Source organism: Leptodactylus fuscus, chromosome 9 (genome assembly GCF_031893055.1).
Source record: "Leptodactylus fuscus isolate aLepFus1 chromosome 9, aLepFus1.hap2, whole genome shotgun sequence".
Taxonomy (NCBI): Eukaryota; Metazoa; Chordata; class Amphibia; order Anura; family Leptodactylidae; genus Leptodactylus; species Leptodactylus fuscus.
Window position 1 is genome coordinate 6533614 of NC_134273.1, and position 26881 is coordinate 6560494.

Below are 26881 nucleotides of genomic sequence, written 5' to 3' on the forward strand. Positions count from 1 at the left end.
ATTATAGTAGTTATATTCTTGTACATAGGAGTAGTATTATAGTAGTTATATTCTTGTACATAGGAGTAGTATTATAGTAGTTATATTATTGTACATAGAGGTCAGTATTATAGTAGTTATATTCTTGTACATAGGAGTAGTATTATAGTAGTTATATTCTTGTACATAGGAGCAGTATTATAGTAGTTATATTCTTATACATAGGAGTAGTATTATAGTAGTTATATTCTTGTACATAGGAGCAGTATTATAGTAGTTATATTCTTGTACATAGGAGAGGTATTATAGTAGTTATATTATTGTACATAGAGGTCAGTATTATAGTAGTTATATTATTGTACATAGGGGTCAGTATTATTGTACATAGGAGTAGTATTATAGTAGTTATATTCTTGTACATAGGAGGTAATATTATAGAAGTTATATTCTTGTACATAGGAGTAGTATTATAGTAGTTATATTCTTGCACATTGGAGTAGTATTATAGTAGTTATATTCTTGTACATAGGAGTAGTATTATAGTAGTTATATTCTTGTACATAGGAGGTAATATTATAGAAGTTATATTCTTGTACATAGGAGTAGTATTATAGTAGTTATATTCTTGCACATTGGAGTAGTATTATAGTAGTTATATTCTTGTACATAGGAGCAGTATTATAGTAGTTATATTCTTGTACATAGGAGTAGTATTATAGTAGTTATATTCTTGTACATAGGAGCAGTATTATAGTAGTTATATTCTTGTACATAGGAGTAGTATTATAGTAGTTATATTCTTGTACATAGGAGTAGTATTATAGTAGTTATATTCTTGTATATAGGAGGTAGTATTATAGTAGATATATTCTTGTACATAGGAGCAGTATTATAGTAGTTATATTCTTGTACATAGGAGTAGTATTATAGTAGTTATATTCTTGTACATAGGAGTAGTATTATAGTAGTTATATTCTTGTACATAGGAGTAGTATTATAGTAGTTATATTCTTGTACATAGGAGGTAGTATTATAGTAGATATATTCTTGTACATAGGAGTAGTATTATAGTAGTTATATTCTTGTACATAGGAGGTAGTATTATAGTAGTTATATTCTTGTACATAGGAGGTAGTATTATAGTAGATATATTCTTGTACATAGGAGGTAGTATTATAGTAGTTATATTCTTGTACATAGGAGTAGTATTATAGTAGTTATATTCTTGCACATAGGTGTAGTATTATAGTAGTTATATTCTTGTACATAGGAGAGGTATTATAGTAGTTATATTATTGTACATAGGGGTCAGTATTATTGTACATAGGAGTAGTATTATAGTAGTTATATTCTTGTACATAGGAGGTAGTATTATAGTAGTTATATTCTTGTACATAGGAGGTAGTATTATAGTAGTTATATTCTTGTACATAGGAGTAGTATTATAGTAGTTATATTCTTGTACATAGGAGTAGTATTATAGTAGTTATATTCTTGTACATAGAGGTCAGTATTATCGTAGTTATATTCTTATATATCAGAGACGGTTGTATAATAGTAATTATAACATGTAACTGTATCTGTAGAGAAATATTTATTTTGTGAATACCTCCTTGGTCAGATGTTTTGTAAGATTTCAGGAAATCGGTTTGTACATCTGGTGTCACAGCAGGATTATGATGAAAGGAATCTTAATCCCACAACTATTCCACACTCAGGATATAATTTTGGTGGCCGCGTTTATTTTCACACATTACTTGATACTTTTCTAACATTTTTGCTTGTTCCTAGTTCTGCACATGGCAGGAAAATGATGGTTTCTTGTCTATTTTGCTTAAAAGGCCAAGAACCCACAAGGTAATGAGTAGGCAGTGTGCTGGCCGCTCTTGTGGTCAGGTAATATACAGGAGGGTGATACGGGGCTTAATTTAACCCTCTTCACAAATAATAATATGTGTACTTAGGATTTCATTTCCTTTAGGAAATACGCACATGGTTTCTTGGTAAAGGAGCGGAACTTATGGGGAAATTGTTCTTGTTTTACAAGAAAGGTTTGTCTGATACTTTCCTACAAATATTTATCTTCTGCTTTTCATGTATGAAATGTAAGATCAGCGAGATCCTTAGCGGTGTAGCGCCCCCCAGTGAACACATTATTTGTTCAGATATAGAAGTTGTAATTCAACTACTTTTCTCTCCAAACTTAAACACAGATAATACACAGGGGGATCTGTAGATGACACTGTTATGGGAGATCTGTAGATGACACTGTTATGGGGATCTGTAGATGACACTGATATGGGGGATCTTTAGATGACACTGTTATGGGGATCTGTAGATGACACTGATATGGGGGATCTTTAGATGATACTGTTATGGGGGATCTGTAGATGACACTGTTATGGGGATCTGTAGGTGACACTGTTATGGGGGATCTTTAGATGACACTGTTATGGGGATCTGTAGATGACACTGTTATGAGGGTCTGTAGATGACACTGTTATGGGGGATCTGTAGATGACACTGTTATGGGGGATCTGTAGATGACACTGTTATGGGGATCTGTAGGTGACACTGTTATGGGGGATCTGTAGATGACACTGTTATGGGGGATCTGTAGATGACACTGTTATGGGGATCTGTAGGTGACACAGTTATGGGGGATCTGTAGGTGACACTGTTATGGGGGATCTGTAGATGACACTGTTATGAGGGATCTGTAGATGACACTGTTATGGGGGATCTGTAGATGACACTGTTATGGGGATCTATAGATGACATTGTTATGAGGGATCTGTAGATGACACAGTTATGGGGGATCTGTAGGTGACACTGTTATGGGGGATCTGTAGGTGACACTGTTATGGGGATCTATAGATGACACTGTTATGGGGGATCTGTAGATGACACTGTTATGGGGGATCTGTAGATGACACTGTTATGGGGATCTATAGATGACATTGTTATGAGGGATCTGTAGATGACACTGTTATGGGGGATCTGTAGATGACACTGTTATGGGGGATCAGTAGATGACACTGTTATGGGGATCTGTAGGTGACACTTGTGGGGATCTGTAGGTGACACTGTTATGGGGGATCTGTAGGTGACACTGTTATGGGGGATCTGTAGATGACACTGTTATGGGGGATCTTTAGATGACACTTGTGGGGATCTGTAGGTGACACTGTTATGGGGGACCTGTAGATGACACTGTTATGGGGGATCTGTAGGTGACACTGTTATGGGGGATCTGTAGATGACACTGTTATGGGGGATCAGTAGATGACACTGTTATGGGGATCTGTAGGTGACACTGTTATGGGGATCTGTAGGTGACACTGTTATGGGGATCTGTAGGTGACACTGTTATGGGGGATCTGTAGATGACACTGTTATGGGGATCTGTAGGTGACACTGTTATGGGGGATCTGTAGATGACACTGTTATGGCGGATCTTTAGATGACACTACAGAGTTAGTGCTGAAGTAATGAAGAATTGTATTTACCTGTATCACAAATACTGCGGAATTCTCCTTTAGCTGACCATTAAACAAAAACCCAACATTGGTGTCATCTGTGGCGGTGAAGGAGAAGCGATCGATTCCTCCAGATCCTCCATGATGGCGGTAAGACAAGTCTAAATTGTTAATGTCCATCTGTGTAAAATAGTTCTGCTGCAGGAGGGCGCCGCTCAGGTACAAGTGACCCTGCTGGGGATACTCTGTAATAATATATGAGAGCTTCTCCAGGGGGCTGTCAGGGTCTGTTATCTGCAGGATGTCCGAGGTAATAACAATGGCTTCTCCTTCCAAAATCTGGAGCCCCTTATTGTTTATGAGAGTTGGAGGGATCCGGTCTGTCTGTGTGATGGTGAATTGTAAAGACCCGTCTTTGGCCTTTAGTCCATTGCTCACAGTAAAACTATGGAAAAAGAGAAAGACAAGTAGGATTGTGATCCAGCAAACTATCACAGCAGGCAGAATAAGAACTCCAACCAATCCAACCTGGAGGAAAAAAGACAATGAGCAAAAGCAAAGAAGTCCAAAGAGGTAACTACTAATAAAGTAACATTAAATATATGTGTCTGTGCAACAAATCCTCACATTATAACCCAGGGACCAAAACCTGTGGATTCATTCATAAGCATAGAAAACAGAAAAATGCAGCAATGAGAATCCACTCAAGACAAGACAGTGGTGCGGTGTGATCATTACTTTGACTCCCTTGAACCCTATTAATAGCTCAGTCCTCTTATACCGTGAGGGGTTCTGCTATTCTTTTGGGCAATCATTAATCTTGGTTTCCCTTTTTGGCCATAATAATTATATTCCCTGAGGAGTCCCCCTTACACATAAGGAAATGGACATAAGGAAAGGGCCAAGTAGGGTCATATATCTCCATGGTTAGTCTGAATACCAGATAATACTGCTCCTATGTACAAGAATATAACTACTATAATACTGCTCCTATGTACAAGAATATAACTACTATAATACTACTCCTATGTACAAGAATATAGCTACTATAATACTACCTCCTATGTACAAGAATATATCTACTATAATACTACTCCTATGTACAAGAATATAACTACTATAATACTGCTCCTATGTACGAGAATATAACTACTATAATACTACTCCTATGTACAAGAATATAGCTACTATAATACTACCTCCTATGTACAAGAATATATCTACTATAATACTACTCCTATGTACAAGAATATAACTACTATAATACTGCTCCTATGTACGAGAATATAACTACTATAATACTACTCCTATGTACAAGAATATAACTACTATAATACTACCTCCTATGTACAAGAATATAACTACTATAATACTGCTCCTATGTACAAGAATATAACTACTATAATACTACTCCTATGTACAAGAATATAACTACTATAATACTACTCCTATGTACAAGAATATAACTACTATAATACTACTCCTATGTACAAGAATATAACTACTATAATACTACCTCCTATGTACAAGAATATAACTACTATAATACTGCTCCTATGTACAAGAATATAACTACTATAATACTACTCCTATGTACAAGAATATAACTACTATAATACTACTCCTATGTACAAGAATATAACTACTATAATACTACTCCTATGTACAAGGATATAACTACTATAATACTACTCCTATGTACAAGAATATAACTACTATAATACTACTCCTATGCACAAGGATATAACTACTATAATACTACTCCTATGTACAAGAATATAACTACTATAATACTGCTCCTATGTACAAGAATATAACTACTATAATACTGCTCCTATGTACAAGAATATAACTACTATAATACTACTCCTATGTACAAGAATATAACTACTATAATACTGCTCCTATGTACAAGAATATAACTACTATAATACTGCTCCTATGTACAAGAATATAACTACTATAATACTGCTCCTATGTACAAGAATATAACTACTATAATACTACTCCTATGTACAAGAATATAACTACTATAATACTGCTCCTATGTACAAGAATATAACTACTATAATACTGCTCCTATGTACAAGAATATAACTACTATAATACTGCCCCCTATGTACAAGAATATAACTACTATAATACTGCTCCTATGTACAAGATTATAACTACTATAATACTGCTCCTATGTACAAGAATATAACTACTATAATACTACTCCTAGGTATAAGAATATAACTACTATAATACTGCTCCTATGTACAAGAATATAACTACTATAATACTGCTCCTATGTACAAGAATATAACTACTATAATACTACCTCCTATGTACAAGAATATAACTACTATAATACTACTCCTAGGTATAAGAATATAACTACTATAATACTGCTCCTATGTACAAGAATATAACTACTATAATACTGCTCCTATGTACAAGAATATAACTACTATTAATACTACTCCTAGGTATAAGAATATAACTACTATAATACTACTCCTATGTACAAGAATTAGAGATGAGCGAACAGTGTTCTATCGAACTCATGTTCGATCGGATATTAGGCTGTTCGGCATGTTCGAATCGAATCGAACACCGCGTGGTAAAGTGCGCCATTACTCGATTCCCCTTTCCCTGGCGCCTTTTTTGCTCCAATAACAGCGCAGGGTAGGTGGGACAGGAACTACGACACCGGTGACGTTGAAAAAAGTAGGCAAAACCCATTGGCTGCCGAAAACATGTGACCTCTAATTTAAAAGAACAGCGCCGCCCAGCTTCGCGTCATTCTGAGCTTGCAATTCACCGAGGACGGAGGTTTCCGTCCAGCTAGCTAGGTGCTTAGATTCTGGGTAGGCAGGGACAGGCTAGGATAGGAAGGAGAAGACAACCAACAGCTCTTGTAAGAGCTAAATTCCAGGGAGAAAGCTTGTCAGTGTAACGTGGCACTGACGGGCTCAATCGCCGCAACCCAGCTTTCCCAGGATCCTGAATGGAATACACTGTCAGTGTATTCCCGTATACCCGATATATACCCCGATACCCGTTCCAACGGTGTGCCCCCCCACCTTCACCCCAGAAATACCCTGCAAGTCCCCCTAGCAATAGAATTGGGGCTATATACACCCACAATTTTTACTACTGGTATACAGTGCCATTGTCTGACTGGGAATTCAAAGATATATTGGGAATACAAATACCCTCATTTCTTGCTACTGCCATATAGTGCCAGTTTCTGACTGGTAATTCAAAGAATATATTGGGGTTACGTGCACCCACAATTTTTACTACTGGTATACAGTGCCATTGTCTGACTGGAATTCAAAGAGTATATTGGAATACAAATACCCTCATTTCTTGCTACTGCCATATAGTGCCAGTTTCTGACTGGGAATTCAAAGAATATATTGGGGTTACGTGCACCCACAATTTTTACTACTGGTATACAGTGCCATTGTCTGACTGGGAATTCAAAGAATATATTGGGGTTATAAATACCCTCATTTCTTGCTACTGCCATATAGTGCCAGTTTCTGACTGGTAATTCAAAGAATATATTGGGGTTACGTGCACCCACAATTTTTACTACTGGTATACAGTGCCATTGTCTGACTGGGAATTCAAAGAGTATATTGGGAATACAAATACCCTCATTTCTTGCTACTGCCATATAGTGCCAGTTTCTGACTGGTAATTCAAAGAATATATTGGGGTTACGTGCACCCACAATTTTTACTACTGGTATACAGTGCCATTGTCTGACTGGGAATTCAAAGAGTATATTGGGAATACAAATACCCTCATTTCTTGCTACTGCCATATAGTGCCAGTTTCTGACTGGGAATTCAAAGAATATATTGGGGTTACGTGCACCCACAATTTTTTACTACTGGTATACAGTGCCATTGTCTGACTGGGAATTCAAAGAATATATTGGGGTTATAAATACCCTCATTTCTTGCTACTGCCATATAGTGCCAGTTTCTGACTGGTAATTCAAAGAATATATTGGGGTTACGTGCACCCACAATTTTTACTACTGGTATACAGTGCCATTGTCTGACTGGGAATTCAAAGAGTATATTGGGAATACAAATACCCTCATTTCTTGCTACTGCCATATAGTGCCAGTGTCTGACTGGGAATTCAAAGAATATATTGGGGTTACGTGCACCCACAATTTTTACTACTGGTATACAGTGCCATTGTCTGACTGGGGAATTCAAAGAATATATTGGGGTTATAAATACCCTCATTTCTTGCTACTGCCATATAGTGCCAGTTTCTGACTGGTAATTCAAAGAATATATTGGGGTTACGTGCACCCACAATTTTTACTACTGGTATACAGTGCCATTGTCTGACTGGGAATTCAAAGAATATATTGGGAATACAAATACCCTCATTTCTTGCTACTGCCATATAGTGCCAGTTTCTGACTGGGAATTCAAAGAATATATTGGGGTTACGTGCACCCCACAATTTTTACTACTGGTATACAGTGCCATTGTCTGACTGGGAATTCAAAGAATATATTGGGGTTATAAATACCCTCATTTCTTGCTACTGCCATATAGTGCCAGTTTCTGACTGGTAATTCAAAGAATATATTGGGGTTACGTGCACCCACAATTTTTACTACTGGTATACAGTGCCATTGTCTGACTGGGAATTCAAAGAGTATATTGGGAATACAAATACCCTCATTTCTTGCTACTGCCATATAGTGCCAGTTTCTGACTGGGAATTCAAAGAATATATTGGGGTTACGTGCACCCACAATTTTTACTACTGGTATACAGTGCCATTGTCTGACTGGGAATTCAAAGAGTATATTGGGAATACAAATACCCTCATTTCTTGCTACTGCCATATAGTGCCAGTGTCTGACTGGGAATTCAAAGAATATATTGGGGTTACGTGCACCCACAATTTTTACTACTGGTATACAGTGCCAATTTCTAACTAGGAATTCAAAATGCGCAAGGCTCCCGGAAAGGGACGTGGACGAGGCCGTGGGCGAGGTCGGGGGAATGGTTCTGGGGAGCAAGGTAGCAGTGAAGCCACAGGGCGTCCCGTGCTACTCCTGTGGGGCAGCAAGCATTGCGCCACTCCACAGTGCCAGGGTTGCTTGCCACATTAACTAAACTGCAGGGTACAAACCTTAGTAGGCCCGAGAACCAGGAACAGGTCTTGCAATGGCTGTCAGAGAACGCTTACAGCACATTGTCCAGCAGCCAGTCAGACTCTGCCTCCTCTCCTCCTATTACCCAACAGTCTTGTCTTCCTTCCTCCCAAAATTCCGAAGCTTTACAGAACAATAACCCAAACTGTCCCTGCTCCCCAGAGCTGTTCTCCGCTCCTTTCATTGTCCCTCAACCTGCCTCTCCACGTCACGATTCCACGAACCTAACAGAGGAGCATCTGTGTCCAGATGCTCAAACACTAGAGTCTCCCTCCATCTCCGTTCGATTTGGTGGTGGATGACCAGCAACCCACCCTCATCGACGATGATGTGACGCAGTTGCCGTCAGGGCATCCAGTTGACTGGCGCATTGTGCGGAGGAGGAGATGAGACAGGAGTTGGAAGAGGAAGTGGTGGATGATGAGGACACTGACCCGACCTGGACAGGGGGGATGTCAAGCGGGGAAAGTAGTGTGGATGTTGAGGCAGGTGCAGCACCAAAAAGGGTAGCTAGAGGCAGAGGCAGAGGTCAGCAGCTTAGGCGAAGCCAGGCCACACCCGGAATCTCCCAAGATGTTCCAGTTCGTACCCAGCCCCGAAAAACTCCCACCTCGAGGGCACGTTTCTCGAAGGTGTGGAGTTTTTTCAAGGAATGCGCCGAGGACAGATATAGTGTTGTCTGCACAATTTGCCTCTCGAAATTGATTAGGGGCTCTGAGAAGAGCAACCTGTCCACCACTTCAATGCGCCGTCATTTGGAATCCAAGCACTGGAATCAGTGGCAGGCAGCAACGGCAGGACAAAGGCCGCCTGCCGTTCACGCCACTGCCACTGCCTCTGCCTCTGCCTCTGCCACTGCCACTGCTGACTGTGCTGGCGATGCACTCCAGAGGACGAGCCAGGACACCACTTCATCTGCCTCCGCCACTTTGTTGACTTCTACCTCATCCTCCCCTGGTCCTGTCTTATCTCCTTCTCCTGCACCATCAAAGGCACCATCAGGCGTTTCTTTACAACAACCCACCATCTCTCAGACATTGGAGCGGCGGCAGAAATACACTGCTAACCACCCACACGCGCAAGCCTTGAACGCCAACATCGCTAAACTGCTGGCCCAGGAGATGTTGGCGTTCCGGCTTGTTGAAACTCCCGCCTTCCTGGACCTGATGGCAACTGCGGCACCTCGCTATGCCGTCCCTAGCCGTCACTACTTCTCCCGGTGTGCCGTCCCCGCCTTGCACCAGCACGTGTCACTCAACATCAGGCGGGCCCTTAGTTCCGCGCTTTGCACAAAGGTCCACTTGACCACCGACGCGTGGACAAGTGCATGCGGACAGGGACGCTACATTTCACTGACGGCACACTGGGTAAATGTAGTTGAGGCTGGGACTGCTTCCCAAACTGGCCCGGTGTACCTCGTCTCCCCGCCTAACATTCCTGGCAGGGACACGAGAAGAACACCCCCCTCCTCCTCCTCCTCTACCGCCTCCTCCTCCGCCTCCTCCTCCGCCACCGCCTCCTCCTCCGCTGTTAGATTGACCCCAGCTACGAGTTGGAAACGTTGCAGCACTGGCGTTGGTAGACGTCAGCAGGCTGTGCTGAAGCTGATCAGCTTGGGGGACAGACAGCACACTGCCTCCGAGGTGAGGGATGCCCTCCTCGATGAGACGGCAATATGGTTTGAGCCGCTGCACCTGGGCCCAGGCATGGTCGTTTGTGATAACGGCCGGAACCTGGTAGCAGCTCTGGAGCTTGCCGGACTCCAACATGTTCCATGCCTGGCCCACGTCTTCAACCTAGTGGTGCAACGTTTCCTAAAGAGCTACCCCAATGTTCCAGAGCTACTGGTGAAAGTGCGGCGCATGTGCGCCCACTTTCGCAAGTCGACAGTAGCCGCTGCTAGCTTAAAATCTCTCCAGCAACGCCTGCATGTGCCACAACACCGGCTTTTGTGCGACGTCCCCACACGCTGGAACTCAACGTTTCAGATGTTGAATAGAGTGGTTGAGCAGCAGAGACCTTTGATGGAATACCAGCTACAAAACCCTAGGGTGCCACAAAGTCAGCTGCCTCAGTTTCACATCCATGAGTGGCCATGGATGAGAGACCTTTGTGACATCCTACGGGTCTTTGAGGAGTCCACAAGGAGGGTGAGCTCTGAGGATGCGATGGTGAGCCTTACAATCCCGCTCTTGTGTGTTCTGAGAGAATCCCTGATTGACATCAGGGATAACTCAGATCACACAGAGGAGTTAGGGATAGCATCCGATCCGTCACAGCTGGAGAGTAGGTCCACACATCTGTCCGCTTCACTGCGTTTAATGGAGGAGGAGGAGGAGGAGGAGGAGGAGGAAGAAGAGTTGTCCGATGATGTGATGGTGATACAGGAGGCTTCCGGGCAACTTCGAATCGTCCCATTGTTGCAGCGCGGATGGGTAGACATGGAGGATGAGGAGGAAATGGAGATTGAACTTTCCGGTGGGGCCAGAGGAGTCATGCCAACTAACACTGTGGCAGACATGGCTGAGTTCATGTTGGGGTGCTTTACAACCGACAAGCGTATTGTCAAAATCATGGAGGACAACCAGTACTGGATCTTTGCTATCCTTGACCCCCGGTATAAAAACAACATCTCGTCTTTTATTCCGGTAGAGGGGAGGGCCAATCGCATCAATGCTTGCCACAGGCAATTGGTGCAGAATATGATGGAGATGTTTCCAGCATGTGACAGTGGCGGCAGGGAGGGCAGTTCCTCCAGTAGGCAACCAAGTTCTCACCGGTCCACACAAACGAGGGGCACACTGTCTAAGGTCTGGGACACCTTGATGGCACCCCCTCGCCAAAGTGCCGCCACGGAGGGTCCTAGTGTCACCAGGCGTGAGAAGTATAGGCGCATGTTGCGGGAATACCTTTCCGACCACAGCCCTGTCCTCTCCGACCCCTCTGCGCCCTACACGTATTGGGTGTCGAAGTTGGACCTGTGGCTTGAACTTGCCCTATATGCCTTGGAGGTGCTGTCCTGTCCTGCCGCCAGCGTCCTATCTGAGAGGGTGTTCAGTGCAGCCGGTGGCATCATCACTGACAAGCGCACCCGTCTGTCAGCTGAGAGTGCCGACCGGCTCACTTTGATAAAAATGAACCACCACTGGATAGAGCCTTCATTTTTGTGCCCACCTGTGTAAAGCACCCCAACATGAAACTCCATGTCTGTACTCAACCTCTCCAATTCCTCCGCATCCACATACTCATCCACCATAAGCGTTGCACAATTCTGCTAATACTAGGCTCCCTCCAACATGATTTCCCCCAACTCTGCTGGTTAGAGGCTCCCTCCACCCTGATTTCCACCAACTCTGCTGGTTAGAGGCTCCCTCCACCCTGCTTTCCCACAACTCTGCTGGTTAGAGGCTCCTTCCACCATGAATTTGCCCAAACTGGGCTGTTTAGAGGCTCCCTCCACCATGAATTGGTCCAAACTGGGTTTTTTAGAGGCTCCCTCCACCATGAATTTGCCCAAACTGGGCTGTTTAGAGGCTCCCTCCACCATGAATTGGTCCAAACTGGGTTTTTTAGAGGCTCCCTCCACCATGAATTGGTCCAAACTGGGCTGGTTAGAGGCTCCCTCCACCATGAATTGGTCCAAACTGGGGTGGTTAGAGGCTCCCTCCACCATTAATTGGTCCAAACTGGGCTGGTTAGAGGCTCCCTCCACCATTAATTGGTCCAAACTGGGCTGGTTAGAGGCTCCCTCCACCATGAATTTGCCCAAACTGGGCTGTTTAGAGGCTCCCTCCACCATTAATTGGTCCAAACTGGGCTGGTTAGAGGCTCCCTCCACAATTAATTGGTCCAAACTGGGCTAATTAGAGGCTCCCTCCACCATGAATTGGTCCAAACTGGGTTTTTTAGAGGCTCCCTCCACCATGAATTTGCCCAAACTGGGCTGTTTAGAGGCTCCCTCCACCATGAATTGGTCCAAACTGGGCTGGTTAGAGGCTCCCTCCACCATGAATTTCCCAAAACTTGGCTGTTTAGAGGCTCCCTCCACCATTAATTGGTCCAAACTGGGCTGGTTAGAGGCTCCCTCCACCATGAATTGGTCCAAACTGGGCTGGTTAGAGGCTCCCTCCACCATTAATTGGTCCAAACTGGGCTGGTTAGAGGCTCCCTCCACCATGAATTTGCCCAAACTGGGCTGGTTAGAGGCTCCCTCCACCATGAATTGGTCCAAACTGGGTTTTTTAGAGGCTCCCTCCACCATGAATTTGCCCAAACTGGGCTGGTTAGAGGCTCCCTCCACCATGAATTGGTCCAAACTGGGCTGGTTAGAGGCTCCCTCCACCATGAATTTGCCCAAACTGGGCTGTTTAGAGGCTCCCTCCACCATTAATTGGTCCAAACTGGGCTGGTTAGAGGCTCCCTCCACCATGAATTTGCCCAAACTGGGCTGTTTAGAGGCTCCCTCCACCATGAATTGGTCCAAACTGGGTTTTTTAGAGGCTCCCTCCACCATGAATTGGTCCAAACTGGGCTGGTTAGAGGCTCCCTCCACCATGAATTTCCCAAAACTTGGCTGTTTAGAGGCTCCCTCCACCATTAATTGGTCCAAACTGGGCTGGTTAGAGGCTCCCTCCACCATGAATTGGTCCAAACTGGGGTTTTTAGAGGCTCCCTCCACCATGAATTGGTCCAAACTTGGCTGTTTAGAGGCTCCCTCCACCATGAATTGGTCCAAACTGGGGTGGTTAGAGGCTCCCTCCACCATTAATTGGTCCAAACTGGGCTGGTTAGAGGCTCCCTCCACCATTAATTGGTCCAAACTGGGCTGGTTAGAGGCTCCCTCCACCATGAATTTGCCCAAACTGGGCTGTTTAGAGGCTCCCTCCACCATGAATTTGCCCAAACTGGGCTGGTTAGAGGCTCCCTCCACCATGAATTGGTCCAAACGGGTTTTTAGAGGCTCCCTTCACCATGAATTGGTCCAAACTTGGCTGTTTAGAGGCTCCCTCCACCATGAATTGGTCCAAACTGGGGTGGTTAGAGGCTCCCTCCACCATTAATTGGTCCAAACTGGGCTGGTTAGAGGCTCCCTCCACCATTAATTGGTCCAAACTGGGCTGGTTAGAGGCTCCCTCCACCATGAATTGGTCCAAACTGGGGTTTTTAGAGGCTCCCTCCACCATGAATTGGTCCAAACTTGGCTGTTTAGAGGCTCCCTCCACCATTAATTGGTCCAAACTGGGCTGGTTAGAGGCTCCCTCCACCATGAATTGGTCCAAACTGGGTTTTTTAGAGGCTCCCTCCACCATGAATTTGCCCAAACTGGGCTGTTTAGAGGCTCCCTCCACCATGAATTGGTCCAAACTGGGTTTTTTAGAGGCTCCCTCCACCATGAATTGGTCCAAACTGGGCTGGTTAGAGGCTCCCTCCACCATGAATTGGTCCAAACTGGGGTGGTTAGAGGCTCCCTCCACCATTAATTGGTCCAAACTGGGCTGGTTAGAGGCTCCCTCCACCATTAATTGGTCCAAACTGGGCTGGTTAGAGGCTCCCTCCACCATGAATTTGCCCAAACTGGGCTGTTTAGAGGCTCCCTCCACCATTAATTGGTCCAAACTGGGCTGGTTAGAGGCTCCCTCCACAATTAATTGGTCCAAACTGGGCTAATTAGAGGCTCCCTCCACCATGAATTGGTCCAAACTGGGTTTTTTAGAGGCTCCCTCCACCATGAATTTGCCCAAACTGGGCTGTTTAGAGGCTCCCTCCACCATGAATTGGTCCAAACTGGGCTGGTTAGAGGCTCCCTCCACCATGAATTGGTCCAAACTGGGTTTTTTAGAGGCTCCCTCCACCATGAATTGGTCCAAACTGGGCTGGTTAGAGGCTCCCTCCACCATGAATTTCCCAAAACTTGGCTGTTTAGAGGCTCCCTCCACCATTAATTGGTCCAAACTGGGCTGGTTAGAGGCTCCCTCCACCATGAATTGGTCCAAACTGGGGTTTTTAGAGGCTCCCTCCACCATGAATTGGTCCAAACTTGGCTGTTTAGAGGCTCCCTCCACCATGAATTGGTCCAAACTGGGGTGGTTAGAGGCTCCCTCCACCATTAATTGGTCCAAACTGGGCTGGTTAGAGGCTCCCTCCACCATTAATTGGTCCAAACTGGGCTGGTTAGAGGCTCCCTCCACCATGAATTTGCCCAAACTGGGCTGTTTAGAGGCTCCCTCCACCATGAATTTGCCCAAACTGGGCTGGTTAGAGGCTCCCTCCACCATGAATTGGTCCAAACGGGTTTTTAGAGGCTCCCTTCACCATGAATTGGTCCAAACTTGGCTGTTTAGAGGCTCCCTCCACCATGAATTGGTCCAAACTGGGGTGGTTAGAGGCTCCCTCCACCATTAATTGGTCCAAACTGGGCTGGTTAGAGGCTCCCTCCACCATTAATTGGTCCAAACTGGGCTGGTTAGAGGCTCCCTCCACCATGAATTGGTCCAAACTGGGGTTTTTAGAGGCTCCCTCCACCATGAATTGGTCCAAACTTGGCTGTTTAGAGGCTCCCTCCACCATTAATTGGTCCAAACTGGGCTGGTTAGAGGCTCCCTCCACCATGAATTGGTCCAAACTGGGTTTTTTAGAGGCTCCCTTCACCATGAATTTGCCCAAACTGGGCTGTTTAGAGGCTCCCTCCACCATGAATTGGTCCAAACTGGGTTTTTTAGAGGCTCCCTCCACCATGAATTGGTCCAAACTGGGCTGGTTAGAGGCTCCCTCCACCATGAATTGGTCCAAACTGGGGTGGTTAGAGGCTCCCTCCACCATTAATTGGTCCAAACTGGGCTGGTTAGAGGCTCCCTCCACCATTAATTGGTCCAAACTGGGCTGGTTAGAGGCTCCCTCCACCATGAATTTGCCCAAACTGGGCTGTTTAGAGGCTCCCTCCACCATTAATTGGTCCAAACTGGGCTGGTTAGAGGCTCCCTCCACAATTAATTGGTCCAAACTGGGCTAATTAGAGGCTCCCTCCACCATGAATTGGTCCAAACTGGGTTTTTTAGAGGCTCCCTCCACCATGAATTTGCCCAAACTGGGCTGTTTAGAGGCTCCCTCCACCATGAATTGGTCCAAACTGGGCTGGTTAGAGGCTCCCTCCACCATGAATTTCCCAAAACTTGGCTGTTTAGAGGCTCCCTCCACCATTAATTGGTCCAAACTGGGCTGGTTAGAGGCTCCCTCCACCATGAATTGGTCCAAACTGGGCTGGTTAGAGGCTCCCTCCACCATTAATTGGTCCAAACTGGGCTGGTTAGAGGCTCCCTCCACCATGAATTTGCCCAAACTGGGCTGGTTAGAGGCTCCCTCCACCATGAATTGGTCCAAACTGGGTTTTTTAGAGGCTCCCTCCACCATGAATTTGCCCAAACTGGGCTGGTTAGAGGCTCCCTCCACCATGAATTGGTCCAAACTGGGCTGGTTAGAGGCTCCCTCCACCATGAATTTGCCCAAACTGGGCTGTTTAGAGGCTCCCTCCACCATTAATTGGTCCAAACTGGGCTGGTTAGAGGCTCCCTCCACCATGAATTTGCCCAAACTGGGCTGTTTAGAGGCTCCCTCCACCATGAATTGGTCCAAACTGGGTTTTTTAGAGGCTCCCTCCACCATGAATTGGTCCAAACTGGGCTGGTTAGAGGCTCCCTCCACCATGAATTTCCCAAAACTTGGCTGTTTAGAGGCTCCCTCCACCATGAATTGGTCCAAACTGGGCTGGTTAGAGGCTCCCTCCACCATGAATTTCCCAAAACTTGGCTGTTTAGAGGCTCCCTCCACCATGAATTGGTCCAAACTGGGCTGGTTAGAGGCTCCCTCCACCATTAATTGGTCCAAACTGGGCTGGTTAGAGGCTCCCTCCACCATGAATTGGTCCAAACTGGGTTTTTTAGAGGCTCCCTCCACCATGAATTTGCCCAAACTGGGCTGTTTAGAGGCTCCCTCCACCATGAATTGGTTCAAACTGGGCTGGTTAGAGGCTCCCTCCACCATTAATTGGTCCAAACTGGGCTGGTTAGAGGCTCCCTCCACCATTAATTGGTCCAAACTGGGCTGGTTAGAGGCTCCCTCCACCATGAATTTGCCCAAACTGGGCTGGTTAGAGGCTCCCTCCACCATGAATTGGTCCAAACTGGGTTTTTTAGAGGCTCCCTCCACCATGAATTTGCCCAAACTGGGCTGGTTAGAGGCTCCCTCCACCATGAATTGGTCCAAACTGGGGTTTTTAGAGGCTCCCTCCACCATGAATTTGCCCAAACTGGGGTGTTTAGAGGCTCCCTCCACCATGAATTTGCCCAAACTCTGCTGGTTAGAGGCTCAATCCACCCTGATTTTCAAAACAAATGTTGGTGCCAACCTCAACTTACTACAAGGGCCAAATTCACTGCTGGTGACAAGCTCTCCTCACTGCAAGTGCCAAATACACATGTTTCAAGGTGTTTTCCTACTGTCAGAGAGGTGGTATTGAGTGTGTAAAGTGTGTAGTTGTTAGGCTGTGATGTTGGGGTAATAGAGGGTCTTTGGTGTGTTAGATGCCCCCAGACATGCTTCCCCTGCTGTCCCAGTGTCATTCCAGAGGTGTTGGCATCATTTCCTGGGGTGTCATAGTGGACTTGGTGACCCTCCAGACACGGATTTGGGTTTCCCCCTTAACGAGTATCTGTTCCCCATAGACTATAATGGGGTTCGAAACCCGTTCGAACACACGAACATTGAGCGGCTGTTCGAATCGAATTTCGAACCTCGAACATTTTAGTGTTCGCTCATCTCTAACAAGAATATAACTACTATAATACTACCTCCTATGTACAAGAATATAACTACTATAATATTGCTCCTATGTACAAGAATATAACTACTATAATACTACTCCTATGTACAAGAATATAACTACTATAATACTACATCCTATGTACAAGAATATAACTACTATAATACTACTCCTATGTACAAGAATATAACTACTATAATACTGCTCCTATGTACAAGAATATAACTACTATAATACTACTCCTAGGTATAAGAATATAACTACTATAATACTACTCCTATGTACAAGAATATAACTACTATAATACTACCTCCTATGTACAAGAATATAACTACTATAATATTGCTCCTATGTACAAGAATATAACTACTATAATACTACTCCTATGTACAAGAATATAACTACTATAATACTACATCCTATGTACAAGAATATAACTACTATAATACTACATCCTATGTACAAGAATATAACTACTATAATACTACTCCTATGTACAAGAATATAACTACTATAATACTGCTCCTATGTACAAGAATATAACTACTATAATACTGCTCCTATGTACAAGAATATAACTACTATAATACTACTCCTATATACAAGAATATAACTACTATAATACTACTCCTATATACAAGAATATAACTACTATAATACTGCCTCCTATGTACAAGAATATAACTACTATAATACTACTCCTATGTACAAGAATATAACTACTATAATACTGCTCCTATGTACAAGAATATAACTACTATAATACTACTCCTATGTACAAGAATATAACTACTATAATACTACTCCTATGTACAAGAATATAACTACTATAATACTACTCCTATGTACAAGAATATAACTACTATAATACTACTCCTATGTACAAGAACATAACTACTATAATACTACCTCCTATGTACAAGAATATAACTACTATAATACTGCTCCTATGTACAAGAATATAACTACTATAATACTACTCCTATGTACAAGAATATAACAACTATAATACTGCTCCTATGTACAAGAATATAACAACTATAATACTGCTCCTATGTACAAGAATATAACTACTATAATACTGCTCCTATGTACAAGAATATAACTACTATAATACTACTCCTATGTACAAGAATACAACTACTATAATACTACTCCTATGTACAAGAACATAACTACTATAATACTGCTCATATGTACAAGAACAAAACTACTATAATACTGCTCCTATGTACAAGAATATAACTACTATAATACTGCTCCTATATACAAGAATATAACAACTATAATACTACTCCTATGTACAAGAATATAACTACTATAATACTACCCCTATGTACAAGAATATAACTACTATAATACTACCTCCTATGTACAAGAATATAACTACTATAATACTACCTCCTATGTACAAGAATATAACTACTATAATACTACTCCTATGTACAAGAATATAACTACTATAATACTGCTCCTATATACAAGAATATAACAACTATAATACTACTCCTATGTACAAGAATATAACTACTATAATACTACCCCTATGTACAAGAATATAACTACTATAATACTACCTCCTATGTACAAGAATATAACTACTATAATACTACCTCCTATGTACAAGAATATAACTACTATAATACTGCTACTATGTACAAGAATATAACTACTATAATACTACTCCTATGTACAAGAATATAACTACTATAATACTGCTACTATGTACAAGAATATAACTACTATAATACTACCTCCTATGTACAAGAATATAACTACTATAATACTACCTCCTATGTACAAGAATATAACTACTATAATACTGCTCCTATGTACAAGAATATAACTACTATAATACTACTCCTATGTACAAGAATATAACTACTATAATACTACCTCCTATGTACAAGAATATAACTACTATAATACTACCTCCTATGTACAAGAATATAACTACTATAATACTACTCCTATGTACAAGAATATAACTACTATAATACTACTCCTATGTACAAGAATATAACTACTATAATACTACTCCTATGTACAAGAATATAACTACTATAATACTACCTCCTATGTACAAGAATATAACTACTATAATACTGCTCCTATGTACAAGAATATAACTACTATAATACTACTCCTATGTACAAGAATATAACTACTATAATACTACTCCTATGTACAAGAATATAACTACTATAATACTACTCCTATGTACAAGGATATAACTACTATAATACTACTCCTATGTACAAGAATATAACTACTATAATACTACTCCTATGCACAAGGATATAACTACTATAATACTACTCCTATGTACAAGAATATAACTACTATAATACTGCTCCTATGTACAAGAATATAACTACTATAATACTGCTCCTATGTACAAGAATATAACTACTATAATACTGCTCCTATGTACAAGAATATAACTACTATAATACTGCTCCTATGTACAAGAATATAACTACTATAATACTGCTCCTATGTACAAGAATATAACTACTATAATACTGCTCCTATGTACAAGAATATAACTACTATAATACTACTCCTATGTACAATAATATAACTACTATAATACTGCTCCTATGTACAAGAATATAACTACTATAATACTGCTCCTATGTACAAGAATATAACTACTATAATACTGCCCCCTATGTACAAGAATATAACTACTATAATACTGCTCCTATGTACAAGATTATAACTACTATAATACTGCTCCTATGTACAAGAATATAACTACTATAATACTACTCCTAGGTATAAGAATATAACTACTATAATACTGCTCCTATGTACAAGAATATAACTACTATAATACTACTCCTATGTACAAGAATATAACTACTATAATACTGCTCCTATGTACAAGAATATAACTACTATAATACTACCTCCTATGTACAAGAATATAACTACTATAATACTACTCCTAGGTATAAGAATATAACTACTATAATACTGCTCCTATGTACAAGAATATAACTACTATAATACTGCTCCTATGTACAAGAATATAACTACTATAATACTACTCCTATGTACAGGAATATAACTACTATAATACTGCTCCTATGTACAAGAATATAACTACTATAATACTGCTCCTATGTACAAGAATATAACTACTATAATACTACTCCTATGTACAAGAATATAACTACTATAATACTGCTCCTATGTACAAGAATATAACTACTATAATACTACTCCTAGGTATAAGAATATAACTACTATAATACTACTCCTATGTACAAGAATATAACTACTATAATACTACCTCCTATGTACAAGAATATAACTACTATAATATTGCTCCTATGTACAAGAATATAACTACTATAATACTACTCCTATGTACAAGAATATAACTACTATAATACTACATCCTATGTACAAGAATATAACTACTATAATACTACATCCTATGTACAAGAATATAACTACTATAATACTACTCCTATGTACAAGAATATAACTACTATAATACTGCTCCTATGTACAAGAATATAACTACTATAATACTGCTCCTATGTACAAGAATATAACTACTATAATACTACTCCTATATACAAGAATATAACTACTATAATACTACTCCTATATACAAGAATATAACTACTATAATACTGCCTCCTATGTACAAGAATATAACTACTATAATACTACTCCTATGTACAAGAATATAACTACTATAATACTGCTCCTATGTACAAGAATATAACTACTATAATACTACTCCTATGTACATGGATATAACTACTATAATACTACTCCTATGTACAAGAATATAACTACTATAATACTACTCCTATGTACAAGAATATAACTACTATAATACTACTCCTATGTACAAGAATATAACTACTATAATACTACTCCTATGTACAAGAACATAACTACTATAATACTACCTCCTATGTACAAGAATATAACTACTATAATACTGCTCCTATGTACAAGAATATAACTACTATAATACTACTCCTATGTACAAGAATATAACTACTATAATACTACTCCTATGTACAAGAATATAACAACTATAATACTGCTCCTATGTACAAGAATATAACAACTATAATACTGCTCCTATGTACAAGAATATAACTACTATAATACTGCTCCTATGTACAAGAATATAACTACTATAATACTACTCCTATGTACAAGAATACAACTACTATAATACTACTCCTATGTACAAGAACATAACTACTATAATACTGCTCATATGTACAAGAACAAAACTACTATAATACTGCTCCTATGTACAAGAATATAACTACTATAATACTGCTCCTATATACAAGAATATAACAACTATAATACTACTCCTATGTACAAGAATATAACTACTATAATACTACCCCTATGTACAAGAATATAACTACTATAATACTACCTCCTATGTACAAGAATATAACTACTATAATACTACCTCCTATGTACAAGAATATAACTACTATAATACTACTCCTATGTACAAGAATATAACTACTATAATACTGCTCCTATATACAAGAATATAACAACTATAATACTACTCCTATGTACAAGAATATAACTACTATAATACTACCCCTATGTACAAGAATATAACTACTATAATACTACCTCCTATGTACAAGAATATAACTACTATAATACTACCTCCTATGTACAAGAATATAACTACTATAATACTGCTACTATGTACAAGAATATAACTACTATAATACTACTCCTATGTACAAGAATATAACTACTATAATACTGCTACTATGTACAAGAATATAACTACTATAATACTACCTCCTATGTACAAGAATATAACTACTATAATACTACCTCCTATGTACAAGAATATAACTACTATAATACTGCTCCTATGTACAAGAATATAACTACTATAATACTACTCCTATGTACAAGAATATAACTACTATAATACTACCTCCTATGTACAAGAATATAACTACTATAATACTACCTCCTATGTACAAGAATATAACTACTATAATACTACTCCTATGTACAAGAATATAACTACTATAATACTACTCCTATGTACACGAATATAACTACTATAATACTACCTCCTATGTACAAGAATATAACTACTATAATACTACCCCTATGTACAAGAATATAACTACTATAATACTGCTCCTATGTACAAGACTATAACTACTATAATACTACCTCCTATGTACAAGAATATAACTACTATAATACTACCTCCTATGTACAAGAATATAACTACTATAATACATCCTCTTACATATAATTTGTGATTATTTTCATGTATTAATCTGGTTTTCTGCAGATTGCTCCTGAACTTCTTGTGCCCTGGTAATGACAGGTTGTCTTAGGACAGGGGATCCTGTTACTTAGCGCCTCCCAGTGTCTCCTCCGTGCTATGAGTCTTGTCTCGCTTTCTCACACTTAAAAGTTAAGCAAATACACTTTTGTTTCTTAAGGATCTATATACAGCTTGTTCTGTGAGATCTTCCAGGAGCCGCGGCTTCTTCCCTCCTTGTGTCTGTGGGAGTCTCTGACCTACGTCATCTGGCAGCAGAAGGCCAAACACAAACTGACTGCAAAAACAGTCGACCCTAAAAACAGCGTAGTGTGAGTGGAGGAAGTGAAAACAACTCATAAAAACAAATAGATACAATAAATATTCCAAAATAGAGAATAAATTTGCCTTATAAAGTTATTTTTATCTTCTTGTAAACTGTTTCGTTTGCTAACAAATCTGCATGACAGTCAATATGACTGACACTATAATTTCCAGCCGGCCACCCAACTTTGCCAAGAACAGATATCACTAAGAAATCGCTGGTTACAATGTTTATGGGTTTTCTTTCCAGGGTATCTTTTATCTACTTGAGGTCCTGGGGGTGACTCGATGATTGATGGGAATCTTCATCACTGATCAGTTGTTTACCCTGGAAAGCTACAGTGACCACTACAGGTGAAATAAGGTATTACATTGTAATATATATGGTAGTATCCGCTCATGTTGAGTCCTCCAGAGTGTCAATTTGGTCTTCAAGCACTAGAGGGTGCCACAGTCATAAGATGGACATTAAAGTCTTACAATCTCATGTGCATATTACATGGGGGTGATCAGGTGATCAAGGGGATTCCTGCAGCTGAACCCTCCCTCTCTGATTGGGTGAAGCTTAGTACAGTGGCCACTACAGGTGGAATAAGGTATTACATGATGCTCAATCAACTGAATGAAACAAATGTATTATAAGATCATGTTGCGTCCTCCAGAGTCATAATATGGGCACTAAAATCTCACAATCTCATGTGAATAATACATGGGGTGATCAGATGATCAAGGAGAAGCTACATACAGTGGCCACTACAGGTGACATAAGGTATTACATGGTTGAAATGAATGGGAACCAATATATTATAAGGTCACATCAAGTCCTCCAAGGTGTGATCTTGGTCCTTAAGCACTAGGGGGCACTGCAGTCATAATATGGGCAATAAAACCTCACAATATCACATCCACATTACAAGGTAAATGAGATTAAAAGTAGCCAAAAATCTGAATGAAGATTTATAGGATGGATTCACACTCGGCCTATTTTACTGGGACCGTCCCAATTTCTGCAGAAATCCATTTGCATTCAGACAAACGGAACGACATCAAAATCTGCCGTGTGTGAATGCACCCTAATATTTGTAGGGGAGCGGTGCAGCTCGGACAGTCCGTCTATCACTACCGTCTTGCAGATCGAGATTTTTTTGCCTGTGTCGAGCAGATGGGCCAGAATAAAAGAAGCAGAAAAAAAAATAGAAAAAAAATGAAATCACCTGGAACCAGAAGCTCAATTCCAAAAATAGTGAGAATGAAATATAGCAGAGAGCGGCAGGGGAAGCTGGCAGCGCCGCGCACCAGAAGGTACCGGTTACAATACAAGATAAACATTTTGAGAAGCCTCAGCTGCGGAGGAGAATAACAAGGCGTTAGTTAACCCAATAAAGCTTACCCCCAAGAAATTCATTTAAGGAAAGCCCAGCTCCTTCATGCTTCCCTGCCTATCCCTAATCTATATTTTGGCATCTGGTTGACGTGAGGGGCGACAGGCGGACATCTTGGCCGCGGCCGCTGCTTGGGCGAGTGGGATGTTATTACAGAAGTTAATATGACTGTTTTTTAGGGTGTTGGACGCGCGGCGCAGATGGTTCCGTCTCTGGCAGATACTTAGCACGTAATCTCTTTCATGTTCCTTGTCCGCTTACATGGAAGGCATGCAGAGGCCGACGCTAAGATCAGGGCTCAGTCAATATTAAATTAATGTAGGACATGCTGGGTACTAGATCAGAGGGAGCGGGGGTGGGGGGGAGCTGGCAATGGAGGAAAGGAAAGCAAGAACACAAAGCGAACGCAACACAAAAGTCTCATCGTATAGAATAGATACATATAGTGCAGAATAAAGGAAGCACCGCAATTACACAGACCATTGTGCCAGGCAGGCTCATAAGAAGCTTGCCAATAATCCGGAGTTGTAATGGCGGCCATAGTCATTGTCAGAAACTGAGCAGAATCCAATACTGGCTGGAGATCTACTGGAGATTTCTTTCTACCATTGGCAAATGCAGCCGGATCCAAGGCCAAGAGCTGAATAATGTCATCTTGTAACACAATATACAATCTGATATACGGATCATTCTTGTGTGATACAAATGGGCTTTATGTGACACAGATGTTACGACACGTCCTATAGAGAGCGGGATGTACGAGCGGAGCGCTATTCGGCACGACCTTCTGTAACAATGGCACGCTAGGTTGTCCTCTTGATGCCACAATGGACAAGTATTAATAGCCCAGTGTGCAAGTGTTAGAAACTAAGGAATATGGCGCTCCGGATCCCACTGTCCAATCCAGGATTCTCTGTACCATGTACTCCCATCTAGACCCCTCTGGACCCCTCTACCCTCCAGATCCCACTATCCCTTCCTCTGTAATCTACAGACCTCTCTGTACTCTCTAGACTCCTCTACCCCATAGACCCTCTGTAGCCGTTGGACACCTCTACCCACCAGATCCCGCCATCCCCTGCAGAATTCTCTGTACACCTCCAAACTCCTCTGTACCCCCTGGATACCTCTAAATCCCTGTATACCCCTCTGCACACCTCTACCCTCCAGATCCCACTATCCCTTCCAGGCCCTCTGCCTCCATCTAGACCCCTCTGGCCCCTCCAGACTCTTCTGTCTCCTCAGATCCCACTGCCTCCCCCCCCCCCCCCCAGACCCCTCTGTCCCCTCCAGATCTCTGTCTCCTCAGATCCGTCTGCTCCCCGGATCCCTCTGTACCCCATGGACACTTCTACCCCCGTCTAGACCCCTCTGCTCACCTCTCCCCTCCAGATCTCGCTATCCCTTCCAGCCCCCCGGACCCCTCTGTATCCTCCAGACACCTTGGGCCTCTCCAGCCTCTCCAGCACCTTGTAGTCTGAGCAGACACAGAGTCCGGATACTTTACGATACAATCTATTTACATTGTTTACTATGGTGTTTAGGAGAAATAATAGACGACATATGTTTATCTCTGAGACTGCGCCTTCGCCATCTGGGATAAGACGTCTTATGTCTCACCTCATACTTCGCAGAGACTTGTGTTGAAGCGTATGTGAAAATACCCCAATGTATATGTATACAGAGAGTATACAGCCGAGCCGGGGTCAGACACTGCAGTGTGGTGCGCAACACTAACACAACTCAACAATGTCACAGGAATTCTTGGCTACCATTTTGGTGCCAGCGGCAATCATAGTTATCTGGAATTTGGCCTTTATGGCAGATTTGTTTTCTTGCTGGGCCTTTCTTCCCCCCGTCTATGGATCCAGTGTGTTGCGTTTTGTATGAGACGTCGTAGCTCTTTTAGGTTCTATTTTGTACTGGATGTAACTGAGTACTTCATTTCTTGGAGACTTCTTCCCCAGTGATAGGCTTCCTCTAGGACATGGGGTGCGCTGAATCCTTCTACCATAGCCAAACTGGGGAAACGATAGGGGGTGCAGAGGGGCTCAAAGCTGGGGGGAGGGCGCTCTGATGGTTCCCGCGTTCTCGCCATTTGCCTGCAATGATCACTTTCCCAGCAGGCTGACATGACTACTGTACCCCATCTCTGGCCCCAGACGTGGTCACCATATGAGCGGTGAGGCCATTGAATGGACGTCACAAAGAACAGGAGGGCGAAAATCTCCCACAAATGTTTCTTTGACCGCCTGATATGAAAGTTTTGGAAAATTCTCACATCATTTGTCAAGTCATTTCTTATTACAGACCTGACACCATAACCCCATGATAAAGGACTAAAGGCCTCCTCCATACTCCTCCATACTCCTCCATATTCCTCCATACTCCTCCATACTCCTCCATATTCCTCTA

At 41.7% G+C, this 26881-nt stretch overlaps 1 protein-coding gene across 1 annotated transcript in view; it reads right to left on the bottom strand.

The window, feature by feature from the left end:
• Positions 1 to 26881, bottom strand: part of LOC142218828 (FRAS1-related extracellular matrix protein 1-like) — a 117205-nt gene that overhangs the window by 22343 nt on the left and 67981 nt on the right. The window contains exon 25 of the mRNA XM_075287784.1: positions 3489 to 3903. Within this exon, the coding sequence (XP_075143885.1) occupies positions 3489 to 3903 (415 nt within the window). The remainder of the gene's footprint in view (positions 1 to 3488; positions 3904 to 26881) is intronic.